The sequence below is a fragment of the Corapipo altera genome, unplaced genomic scaffold (genome assembly GCF_003945725.1).
Source record: "Corapipo altera isolate COAL_440 unplaced genomic scaffold, ASM394572v1 22b, whole genome shotgun sequence".
Lineage (NCBI taxonomy): Eukaryota > Metazoa > Chordata > Aves > Passeriformes > Pipridae > Corapipo > Corapipo altera.
The window spans coordinates 18,770,125-18,783,620 of record NW_020884876.1 but is presented as its reverse complement, the minus strand read 5'-3'; the positions used below and the strand labels follow the sequence as shown (position 1 = coordinate 18,783,620).

Here is a 13,496-nt window from a genome sequence, read left to right as displayed (position 1 = left end):
TTGCACATTTAAATTAAGACAAGCTGCTCTTTAGGCATCAGATTTTAAATTGAACACTTGGGTTTGATTCTACTAGTCTGATGAGTAGAAAGTATTCTTTGTATTACTATAGCCCTTTCAGTAGACGCATTAGTACAAGATCCAGCCTCTATTGTAACCAGAACCACAGATTTCAATAGTATCTTTCAACTGCTTGAAGATAGAAACATAAATTTTTTAAAAAGAGAATTTAAAGTCCAGCTGCACAACGATCAAGAAGATACAGAATTCACTTTCAACTTAAACCTGAATGAAAGATCTGAAACGCCATCTAGAAAAAAACTTAATTTAATATTTTAGATATCCAAGCAAAGTAGTAGCAACATCAAGAACCTCATTCTCAGTTTTTAAAGGACAGTGGTCCAGAACAGACCTGGCAGGATTGTAGTCGTGAACAGATCAGCCAAACTTCTTTTTAACTATAGCACTGGGTTTGGGAAGATATACTTCCACTTACCTGTACGATGTCCATTTTGGGACTCTGGCCTTCCCATACTGATGCTTTGTAATAGCTTTGTTCAAATTTAGGTACGTTGTCATTGACATCTTGAATCAAAACTGTCACTCCACAGAGCGCTGAATTCAACCTATTTTCAGCCAGAACTGTAAGATGTATTTTACACTTAACTTCATAATCAAGAAACTTTGGCTCTTTCACTGTGATTGTACCTGGTTTATTAAAAGAAAAATAAAAAAATCCCAAATGTGACACGTATTCAGGGAAAAACATGCACAAATGCAGTTATGAAATTCCTAACATCTATGGTCACCTCCACCGAACACATGACAGAATTCCAGCAAGCTCTCCATCATGTCCTTCTTCTATGTAACATCACCCCCCACATGAACAGCTAAGTTTTCACCGATCGTCGCCATGTTGGCAATTTCCTAAAACAAAGCACATTTCGTGGTAGAGGGATAGAGAGAAAGTGGCTGTGTGCTCCTTGGCACATGACAGTGAGACTGCCATGCCAGAAGAGACTCTTGTCCCTCATCTGAGAGTCCCTCATCCAGCCCTCCATCTATATCCAAATCAGAAAACAGCTGTAGCAATTTATGTATCTGACTGACACACAGGTACAACACTGGCTCTTTCTGATGCAGTGAGCTCCCTCACCCCAACTATTATTCTATCAAAAATAATAAATGAAAATTATCGAGACTACAAGTACAACTAGACATCTCCACATTAAACATTAAATGTTCTTGGAAATCTGTTAGTCATTGTTTCAGTGTTATAGGTAATATAATTCTCCATTACATCTAAGCATCAAACAGAGTTGTGTATTAATTTCCTTGGAATTCAAATTCAGTTTTCTATGGACTTTTCAGTAACAATGCCATGACTATCTATATCCCAAACTTGAGATAGCATAAGTGCTTTTTATTTTTTTATTTTCTAAGATAAATAGCAAAGATTAACTCTTGTGTATCAATCTATGTTTTGAACATAAGGATTTCAAAGCTGGCAGGTGGTCTTTCTTCAGTACAAGACTTAAAAATTATCACATTCTGTATACAGAGGAAGAAAAACAGACAGTGGCAGAAGGAATACACTTCAAGATGACAGAGAGTAGACTGAAAGACTCAAGTGTAGAGTGGAATAAATAATCAAGTTTGAGGTACACCAGCTAGGAGGAACATGTGAAAGAACCAGAGTTGCTTATTATAAAGAAGTGCATGCTAAGAAGAACCAGGATAACAGTCTTCAAATATGTAAATAATAGGGGGGTTGCCTTTGTCTTACTTCTACTGTTACTGGGTTAAGAAGTAATAAGTTAAAAAGATTTCAGCAAACATGAATATGAATAAAAACTTTCCAATTGCCAAGACTTGTTCAGATTATTGAGAGGGTTTGCAAAATCGTTATCCCTGATGGTTTTTAAGAACATTACAAATGTCAGATTTTGGCACAATTGATTCCCCTTCTGTATCTGAGAACAGACTAGTTCATGTCTGAGTAATTTCCTACTATACTTTCTATGATTCTATATAATAAATCCCCCTATAATGGTTGAAAGTCTTCTTTAAAGTATGGTTAATTAACCTCAGTGCTTGAAAAGACAAGTAGAGCACACCTTTGGCTGTTCAGAATATGTAACACAGAAAGGGCATCAATACAGTTCAAAATACTTTTGCTGTAGAAGCAATGGATAGAGAATTACTGGTGTCAAAATTATTCTGATGTAAGAGCTGCTCTCAGAAATTCCTAAAGGCTACACTTCAGTTAATGCTTTCTAAGAAACAGAACAGTTTCAGAGGAAAGGAAACAGAAGAAACCACAATGGCTCAAATGTCTCAAAAGAAGACTTGTGATACATTCACTGCTATAGAAATTCCACTCTTGTTTGTGAAGAAAGTGCTTATGAGATTCTTCAAAGCATCATGTAACCATTTTTCAGCCTAGCTTGATAAAAAAAAAGGAAAATCCATTTGATTTTTTTTTTTTTTGGAGGTGATATTGGAGAAGATTCACTTTCTTGGGGATAAACTTGTCTGGGTCTAAGATATTCTTTAAGACTAATCTCTCTAGCTTTATTTCAGTGACATAAAAAGGGCTTGAAAATCAAGAGTATGCACTTTAAGTGACCCTCATCTAAACAAAACAAAATAATTTTAATTGTCCATCAGCATCAATCATGATAAACTTTACAGTGGTATGCCACTTGATGCCTGGAGACATCAGGATAATCAGATTAAAGCCTCCAGAAACTGAGGGAGAAAGGCACTTGTTAAGAGTACAACCTACATTATTTCTGAGGAAAACTCCTGACATTGTCTATGCCATCCCAGAAGGAAAGACTACAGCTATTCAGAAGGCAAACTCTATTCTTGCAAATGTTTAGGAGCTGACAGGCAACAGAGTAGTTATGTTGTCTTATGAACCTTAGATGACAAACATGTAAAGACATAGGGGGAAAGTGCTGCTACCTCCTGCACCTGAAATTCCTGACTGAAGAGCAGCTAAAAGCAGACCTGCTGCAGAACACAAATACAATCACAAAAAAAAAAAAATGAACTACTTTAAAACATGTCAAGGTTTGCCTGAAACAAAGAGCATTAAGCTCAACAAGGTTCTAATGCTTCTACATTAGAAGTGTTTTGAAGGTTTTTGTTTATTGAGTTTTCAGGCAACTTTATGATGAGAAACAAGATGGAATTTCAGCTTGGATCACAAAGCAGTAGTTTATCCACCCCCACACCTGGTGACCAAAGTTAATCAGAACTGAGTGTCTTAAACAGATATACTGGTGTTCAGTGTCTTTTTACATCAAGTTTATAATATTGCAGGTCTCTCCATGTGTTTGGATTTACTGTGCCTGATCTATTCACTGTAACAGGAGAATTACCCGAAATACTAGGGAGTACTCTTAAGATATCTAGCCCTTGTTCTTGTGCTAGGAACTTGCTAATGTTCTAAACTACACACAGAGACTTGAAAAAAAATTGTAAAAACGTACCTGTTGTGGGATGTATGGAGAATATGCTCTCCTTGTCACTGAAGATGCTATATTTTATGTCTTCTCCCGTATATTTGTGTTCATAAGCTTCTACTGTTAGAAGTGATGTACCTATGGAAGCAATAAGACATTTTCATCATGTCCACTTTAGAAGATTTTATTCTAATTTTATATTACTGATATTAATAGCAGATGCACAACTATGGACCAGGTTAGGTGCTTATTCATGAAATAAAATAGTAGACAATAAAAATATTTCCCCCATGACTTTCACTGTTTTACAAATTCATAGGCAAGGTACTGTCTATCCCTCCTTGCCCAGTAAATTATGCATCTGATACCAACTTCCTCAGCCGCTTAAATAAAATTATGAATTTTAACTTCTCCTAATAGCAAACTCACATGAACCAATGGAATTCTCTCTTACCTGAAGTCATAGGTATTCCTTTTATTCAGGTTATGCTGTCTTTGATCATTTAAATCTCACCTTTTCATGAATGTTTTTAGGTAAAATAGTCTTTTTTTTCCCCCCTGTGCATTATGTTACCCATGAATGACCAGGAAGAGTTTATTTTTGCTCCACTTATCAGAATTCAATCTGAGTTTCTGAACAACACTCTAAATAAAACATTTTAATTAGCCACCTTTTGACAAAGGGAATGAAAAGATGAAACTATGTACATAGCTATGTGTTAATTCATGGAGAATCCAAATTTCACTAAAACAGCAATAATTTAATATACAATGCAAGAGACATGAAATAAAAATCCTGTTTGAAATAGGATTAAAGGGAATATGTGGAACTGAATAAATTATCCTGCTCAGAATCATCACATTTAACAAAAATTATAAAAATTTCCAAATAATTATTCTTTTCAAGTGAGTGAGGAAATTGTTTAGCATATATAGCAATTGATTTTAATGGTTTTAATTACTTAATTTAATTGTAATTGATTCCATGCAGCTGTGATGGAGTGAGGCAACCTGAACTCTTCCAAACAGCATTAGAGACAACTAGTTACTTTATTGCATTACAAAGGGCATGCTGTTCACACTCAGTGTCCTGGATGTTAAGGAACAGAGGAAAAGATTTTAGTATAGAAAATGAGAGGAAACATTGCTCTTACAACTATCTGACACATTTTTATTTTACCATTGCTGTCTATTACATTATAAAAAACAGACTTTTTATTTTAACGGTTTACTATTTGCTCTCAAAATAGCAAAAATATGCCGACGTTGACAGATGTAATTTTCTGTACTTGTCAATACACTTGTAAGATATTTACTAGAAACATTCTGAAAGTAAAATCCATCTTTTTAATAGGTAAAAAGTGATATGAATGCTGCACTTGGGTTTTTTAGGAACTAAAATAAGAGGCTATATGTTGGATTTTCATTGCCAAGCAACTTTGATTTGCTACAAGTTCCTGCAAGGGCAACCATTCACATTATTCAGAACATAGTTAAAGCTAAGAGAAAAATGTAAAGTCTGAAGAATATCACAATTTATCTTTTAATGCTGTCTGCAGTCTTTCTGTTTGTTTGCTTGTATGTTTAAGAAGAGAAACCACCAGAAATAAAGGGAGCAGCAGCATTTCTACTTGAATCCTTGTTTTTCAAAGGTTAGGTTAATAAACTGTTGTTCTGGGTCCTCAAATCCTAATCCTTTAAGCTTCACATTTTTCACACAGATAAAATTGTTTACAACTTCTTTCTGTCAGAGAACAAATTTTTTCCTGTTTCTGATACCTTTCCCAGAAAACAATTCCTCCAAAAAATGAACTTTTACAGCTCATTGTCAAAAAAGTATGACCAAACTCTGAGGTCTGTTGTGACATAAAGAGGCCCTATACAAATAAATAGCAAAAGCCAGTGCCCATTGAAACTTGTAGTTTCTATCATACACAATTCAAAGGTTGCCTCAAGCAGAGGACACAATATGTAATGCTTAACATGGAGAAAAATAAAGGAAAGGTAAGCTTTCTGCCCACAAAGCACATTGAGGATGAGATCAGCACTGAAACCAGAGCAAGGAAGAAGGGAGATCAGGATGAAAGCAGGAAGCAGTCAGATTGGCTTGAAATGCTACGCAATTGACTTCTGAATTAGTTAAGAATATTAAAAGACATCAAGTGTGATTGAAAATGTTTGCATTTAGGGTTTTTTTCAGTTTAATCACAGACAACCTGACTTCATTTGGAAGCATCTCAAACAGTTTTATACAGCCTACACCTCAACCTTTGCTTTATGCCTGTGGATTTGAAACTGAAAAATGGCAGCATGAACAGCATTTGCCTATCTGGCCAAATCAGCTCCAGAACATTTACTGTGTTTTGTGTTAGGACATATATGTTATATATATATATATGTATATATTTATTCTTTTTTACATTCATATGTATGTTCATACATGTTTATATACACACATGTATGTCCTAACACCAGCATTGGACTGAGCTACTGTATTTTTGTATAATTTCTTCTCTTTTCAGTACTCATTATAGTAGTCTCTTTTCCTGTCCTTTGCCTTCTAACCTGGGTTCATCCTTGCCATTATTTCTTAAGACCTCTTTCCATGAAAGGAAAAGTAAACTGAGCACAGAGATGACTATTCAAGAACCGTCTGGATGCAATCCTGTGCAATGTGCTCTAGGATGATCCTCCTTGAGCAGGGAGGTTGGACCAGATGTGGTCCCTTCCAACCTGACCCATTCTGTGATTCTGCACCTTACAGAGTAAGAGCCTACACATTTTGTATTTACCAGAAAAAAAAATAGAGGAGTCAAAAAGTTTTACTGGTGAATCTTTCTCCAAGGAATTGTTATGGAAACAACCATTCAACTGAAAGTTTGGTGAATAATAAAAGTTTCTTACCCTCTGAAGAGCACAGTATCTTATTATTTATTGACTCTTTTCTAAGTGCCTGCTGTAATGCAGTTTATAATATTTAAAGACATTAAATATTCAATATTAAACAAAAAATAAAAAAATGGGGTTTTCTGAAGGTCATTAAACTTGGTCAAACACTTAAAGAAAATCTGACCACAGGGATCAGTTCCCAAGGCACTCACCCAGTTGACAGGTTTAGACTACCTTAAAACTAAGGACATTTGGCTTTGGTTTTTGTTGTTTATATTATTCAGATTTTTTATTCTTTTAAAAATAAACTTAGCATTTTCCCCCTCTATCAGTTAAGACAGAAATAAAATTAGGAGGGAAAGCCACATTTATTAATACCAGATCTATAAATAATCAGTATGTAATGTAAATCTCTCCTGGATTGAATACACTGGTACTATTCACATTCATAGGGGTCCCAGGATCACATATATCCTATAAGCTAACTTCCATGACAGTTTTAATTATAATCATGCCTTTTTCCCTACTGAAATTTAAAATATTTATGTATGCTTATATAAATAAGAAAACACCATAAACAGTGACAAAACAGTATTAGTATTTGATAAAATCTCTCATATTCTTAAAAGAATTTGATCTTCTTAGCAAATAGACTTATTATTAAACACAAATTTGATTTTGTGATCAAACCCTCCTGTTTACCCTGAAGCTTTGTTAAATTTCCTTTAATCAAAACAACTTTAATTGAATCTTAATTATATTTTCTATAGATTGAATGGGAGAACACTATGGTATTCTGATACCATAGTTCCTTGGGGCATATCTGTAATTCCAGGATGGACTTTCTAGCCTGACCCAGGAACATATCTACGCTTACGAAAATCTAGGATCAGAGCAGTTTACCTATTGCCAGAAAGCCCTGATCCTTCTTTTCTTTCTTTAAATCTAACAAAATCTATCTTCCCTCTTTTCCTTTTTCTTTTTCTTAAATAGAAAGAAATATTAATGCAGGACTAATATAGGTTAATTCCATCTCCCATCAAAAGACTGAAACCCCGGGGTCTTGACCTTACTCTCCTGGGAAGCCTCACAAACAGGTTCTCACGACACTTTCCGAAAAGCCGAGCCTGCTGCAGCAAGGAAGAGACAAAACAGAGCCCAGAGTTTGCCTCTGGAAACAGCCTGGTCTCTTGGCTTTCTGGCCACTTCGGACAGAGTGCCCTGTATATCACCACAATTGACTGCCAACAGGCAGATCAGTGAAAAGACAGAAAACCAGAGATTAACACACAATGCTGTGACATCAGAACTGTCTTCTGGAAGTAGCATTTCCCTAGGGTATCTTTCATATTTCAGGAGGGTGCTTTAACCATCAGGCTGCTGCACATTCCACTCTTTCCTGTGGGAAACCTTTCACTTTTTCCAACATTCCATGTTTTTAGATGGACAGTGAGAGATATAGAAGGATGCTCTAGTTTGGCAGTTTGATTAATCATTCATCACAACATATTAAAAATAGCCTGAAGCCAAAATATTTCCTCTGTGGTTAACAAAAAGAAAGTCACTTAATTAAAAGAACATTTTAATGCCTACTTTCAATCTGTTAATTGAAACAACAGTAATACTCATAGCTTTATCTTAAAATACATTGACTTGGCTTGTAGTTCCAAACAGGCACAAACGAATGGCTGAATAACCTCAGCAGTAATTACTGCAACAGGCATCTTCACCCTTCATTCTCTATTCTGTTTGCAATCATCCAAGAATATTGACTGGTTTTCCAAAATTACTAACACATTGCTTATTTACTGATTCCTAATCCAATATATAGGCTGTTACTCAAGATCCAAGAATTCACTAGTCTCACAAGACCCTTAGGATATAAAAGAGTACTGCTTCCATTTTACTGAGAGAAATTTAAACTATAAAGAACTACAAAGAGGAATAATGACTTGTTCAAGGTGAACTTCATGAGGTGTTTGAATCAAGAATATAGTGCAAGTCAAATCTCTAAATACATCTGGCCAATTGTATAGTGAGATTTGTGGACAGAAAAATGTGAAAGGCACTCCTTTCTGCCCTTCATTAGAATGAAACCAGTCCCTGAAGCAGGAGAAAATACTTACCATACCTAATTGGCTGGAGGGATAACTACTATTATTCATTGAATGATAAAAAGTACAGCAGTATTTCTCATCATTACACAGAACAACCCCAAATAAATCTGTAAGCACCTTGTGACCAAAGCTGGTTTGTCTATTGGTAGCATTCCATTAGAGAATAGAGAGACGCTGTAGAAGCCTGTCTGAGTGGCAATGTACCAACAGCCTCTGAACTTCTCTACCCTTCCCCTCACCCTACCTCCCTCTCTCCTTCTTCTGCAAAATCAAAAACTTCAGTACGGTTTTAGAGTATTTCTGAAAGCTACTACAGTTCATGAAGGGTATTGCCAAAATAAGAAATGACACACTGAAACTGGTTGCCAACACTCACCTTATCTATGCTTGTGAGCATCCGCCAGTGAAACAAATAAATGCTGTCCACCCACCACAAAAGTCATTTTGCTAAAGGAAAGATGCTCAGGACTTCCCCAGTTCAGGGATAGAAACATATCACCTTTGAAAAAGGAGCTATTTAATGTGAGCATCACTGCTGTACCAGGCCAGCAAACTTAAGAGCCAGACAATGCCTCCATTCTTTTTAATGCTGGTGAACTGGAAAAGGGCAGGTGGGTGTTTGCTACATTCGCATTAACTTTTCCCTGCTGCTGCACAGAAAAGAAAGGTTTTCCTATACTATTCATTACAATTACTCTTTCAAAAGGAGGAGAGATTGGCAACCCCAAGAAGAGGGATTTCATGCCCACCTGCTGCACTGTTCTCAGGCACGCTTGCTTCATACAGGCTATGGCTGAATGAAATCTCCTCCTCTTGCTCTTCTGTAAAGATAATGACCATAGCTGTGGCTGTTCGAGGTGAGATACCTTCATCTGAAGCTGTCACTAGCAGCTGGGTACTGAAGTCCTTGGAAGTCAAGGGCTCTTGAAGAATGATGTCACCTGTCTTCACATCAATCTGAAATACAGTTTCTGCCATCATCAAACTAAAAACAATAGCTCCATTTGATCCCAGATCAACATCCTCTGCTCTCACAGTGGCTACTGTCTCATTCACAGGGGTTTCAGCAGGCACAAATGCCCTGATAGGATTCTGCAAAAAGATGGGATCATTGTCATTGACATCCTCAATGTGCACCACAACACTGACAGTGGTGCTCCTTGGCAAATGGGTGCTACAGTCACTTGCTACAACCCTAAATGTATACTGGGACTTGGCCTCCCGGTCCAGTGCTTTTGTAGTAACTATAGATCCTGTTACACTGTCGATGGCAAATGCTCCAAAGGTGTCGTCAATGAGGGAGTACATAACTTCACCATTTAGACCATCATCTTCGTCAGAAGCATAGAGGTCCAGGATGGCTGAGCCTTCCTCTAGGTCTTCTGTCACAGAGATTTGATACTGGGTCTTCGCAAACAACGGGCTGTGGTCATTTTCATCCAAGACTGTTAGATAGACCTGTGCAGTGGAGCTCCTCGAGGGGCTGCCTAGGTCATGGCACTCAATCACAAGAGTGAAATTGCTGATGTCTTCTCTGTCTAAGCCACGAGTAACCAGCAGTTTGCCTGAAGTGTGATTTAGTGTGAAGTATCCTCCAACATTTCCACCTTTCAAACACATAAAACCCAAAATTATCACCAAAAACTATTTAAAAAGAAAAAAAGAACCCTTTGTGATTGTGCTACGTAAATTGCAATAATAAGATCCAATTGCTCATACAGCTGGTCTGCTCATGTGCCTTTCACATATTTTATTTCTCTTACACAAATTAAAACCTGTATTTCATTTAAATCAGTGGGTGGCAATGACAGTAAGTGCAGAATGTTGTATCAATTTACAGAGTGGCTATTTGAACAGATGCATGTCGATTTTCCCAAACCAGCCCACCTTATAAAAGCTCATGCATCTATGCTGCTGCATGAAGTGACCTCTTCCCAACCTTGGTTACAAATTCCAGAAACCTATAAAGCATTGCTGAAAATTGTAATTACTTGCTCCTTGTTCTCTTTTACAAACCTGTCTCTTGGAATTGAATAGTTGTACAAGGTCTTGATTTGGGAGGAGTGGGAGATAAATACGAATCAGTCAACTGAGAAGTCAGCATTTTTAGTAACAGTGAATGGTATACATAGTTTATAATGTGTAGAAAAACCAAAGATAATTAAATTAACTATCATAGAAAATCATGAAAACAGAGGAATTAGTAACTTTTTCTTCAAAGAAAAATTGTTGGTTGTTACCACAGTAGTTCTCTGCCTACACTTGAGCTATTGCTGAGAGCTGCAGACTTGTAGCATAGCAAACTTGTATTTGTGAAAAGATATTACAGGAGTCTTTGAACAGCTGTAGAGTTTATATTGGCACAGTGGACACAGGGAGAGTTTGGCAAGATGAAAGCTAAGTATGACATTACTAATTGCTGGGTGAAAGAAGCTCTCATAAAATAAAATTAAATACCATTAAATAAATAAAATTCAATTAGTTCTTGCACTTATTTTCAAGGGTATATTTACATTCAGACTTCTACAACTATAACAGAAAGGACAAAATTATGCCTTCATGATTAATTCCTCCTTCCAGCATTTGGTATTTTTTGGTTTTTTCTCTGTACTATTTCAAATCCAGAAAGCAGAACGAAAGTATGCCTGGGAAGTGCTTATTAATGCTGACAAAGAGGTGAAAAATCTTTTTTCTTTTCCACATAAAAGAAGCATGCAGACAAGATGGGAGCTAGGGAGCCTGGTAAAATCAAGACTAGTCTAAAACTTGGATCCTGCTGTTTATATACTCCCTGATTTGTACTAACAAAAATGATGGACTGTAGCTTACCAATTATTTTGTATCTTAGAGCTCCATTATTGCCAGCATCCATATCTACAGCCTGGCTAATGTAAACAACAGAAGGCTGTTGGTTCTCTGGGATCCAGATTTCAGAGGCGGGAAAAAGAAACGTGGGAGAGTGATCATTTTCATCCAGCACTGTGCAGATAACTGTCACCGTACTTGATAGCGACGGGGTTCCACTGTCTTGAACCAAAACTATGAGCAGCAATAAGAAAGCAAATTTTATTCAGTGGTTGTGGGTGCAACAATAAATGCTCCTTAATAATACCAGAGTAGGAGAGTTATTTGTGCAGTGCAAAAAGCATATACACTTCTGTACCAGAAAATCTTACCACTTGTACCTAATTCAGAAGGCATGAAAAAAAGTAATGCTGATAGTAACACCACACCCATTCTCACTCTCCACTGTAGAGAGGCATAGATATTTCACACTGTTACCTCTAATGCTGAAAACCTCCTGGGTTTCTCTGTCCAGTGATGCAGTTGTGACGAGCTCTCCACTGCTTAAGTTCATCTTGAATTTCTCATAACCAATTCCTGGTAAGATTTTATACCAAAGCAAGGAATTCAGTCCTTTAAAACAGAATGGAAGTCTTAGTAAAACACAGCCACTCTCCTCACATTCAGGTCTACAGATTTGTCTGTTTTTTCTGAATGACATTTCCATACAACTCCTAATCAGACCATCCATTTGTATATAGTATAGGGATTTTAGCCTTTCTGTCTTTCTCTAGGAAACAGGCTAAAAGTGTACAGGCTTTTAAAAACCTTTCCTTCAAGTTGCATCCCTGAGTTGAACAAGAAATGTGACTCCACACTTTTACCTATTATGGTTATAATTTCTGTCGTATTTCTTCTAGTTGAAACACCCTCCTGAGGAAAGTATAATGTCATCTCCATCACACTTATTACCTTTAATGAGTTTAATCCTACATTATACTCCAAGGGCTTGTACTACTGTACTCTTTAATTTTTTTGAAAATTTTCTGAAGTTTCATTTAATCCTTCTGTGTTTTTTCCAACCAACAATCAGTCCTTTAGTAGGGTAGGAACAGTTGGTACACCTGGAAAACTACAGCACTCCTAGTCATACAAAAACTGCTATTCAGAGTCAAATACTGCCTGCCTGCTCTCATCTGCTGCAGTCAAGCACAGATCACAGTCAAGCAACACATCTGCACTGGAGTTGATGGAGAAACATCCATGTGAGAGAAGCAACAGAGCCTACAGTTTTTAACATCCATGACTTCCTTTGTTTGCCTTTTAATAGCTTTGACAATGCTACTGAAATGTGATTAAGAGAATTACCACTATAAATGCATTTGCACCTAAACTAAGTCAAGGAAGGGACATATTCATACAATACATAGTATATGTATGTACACATATGGGTGCCATCTGAGTTGAATATCCACATAATGTCGAAATTAAAACTTTTAGCCTTTAAAAGACACAGATATGCAACATCTTAATTAACCTTCTTTCCCATATCCAGCTGCTAGGAGTGTACAAGAAGCATTAGGAAAAAGCTGCACACCCTGCCCAAGAGAGAAGTATGATGACTTTACACATTCTCATAGCACAGCAGAGCAGCTAGCACATTTGCACTCAATCCAACCTGTTGGTCAATTATTCAGTAGCGCCAGTCACATTTCAGGGGCTGAAATCACAAGCTGAAATGAGAAATAAACTACTCTTCCTGCACATCACAAGCTGGAAGAGGAAATAAACCCATTTCTTGCCACTGGCCGGTCACAAGGACCCCTTTCCCTGCTGGCCAAATGGCAGAGGGAATGCATGGTGCCTGAGCTGCAGCCAGGGAAAGCCTTCAGCCTCTTTTCCTGTTCCCCTGCCACAGCATGGGTAGTCCCTGCACTCCTACAGCTTCTTGAAAGCAGCAGGAACTGTGGAATTATACTGTGGCTATGCCTAAGTGCCAACACTGATTAAGAAGCAATGGGAATAAATGTCCTCCCTGCCCCAAATCTAGACTCAAATCTCATCCTTATAGGACTTTCTAATAACATCTAGTGAATGGCAATAAGCCCTGTCTCATAACTCTAAGTCAGTGGTTCCTATTAACCTTTCGAAATTTTTCTGCTAAGGCTCCAGACAACTATTGAGCCGCAGAGGTGCACATCAGCTTAAAAACAGGCCTTGCCAAATGGTAGTT

At 37.1% G+C, this 13,496-nt stretch overlaps 1 protein-coding gene across 1 annotated transcript in view; it reads right to left on the bottom strand.

Moving 5' to 3' along the window:
• The window catches only part of DCHS2 (dachsous cadherin-related 2), a 109,377-nt gene that overhangs the window by 14,842 nt on the left and 81,039 nt on the right, over window positions 1–13,496 (bottom strand). The window contains exons 11-15 of the mRNA XM_027635866.1: window positions 11,762–11,896; window positions 11,309–11,518; window positions 9,229–10,086; window positions 3,501–3,611; window positions 497–708 (exon numbers count right to left, since the gene is read on the bottom strand). Of these exons, the coding sequence (XP_027491667.1) occupies window positions 497–708; window positions 3,501–3,611; window positions 9,229–10,086; window positions 11,309–11,518; window positions 11,762–11,896 (1,526 nt within the window). The remainder of the gene's footprint in view (window positions 1–496; window positions 709–3,500; window positions 3,612–9,228; window positions 10,087–11,308; window positions 11,519–11,761; window positions 11,897–13,496) is intronic.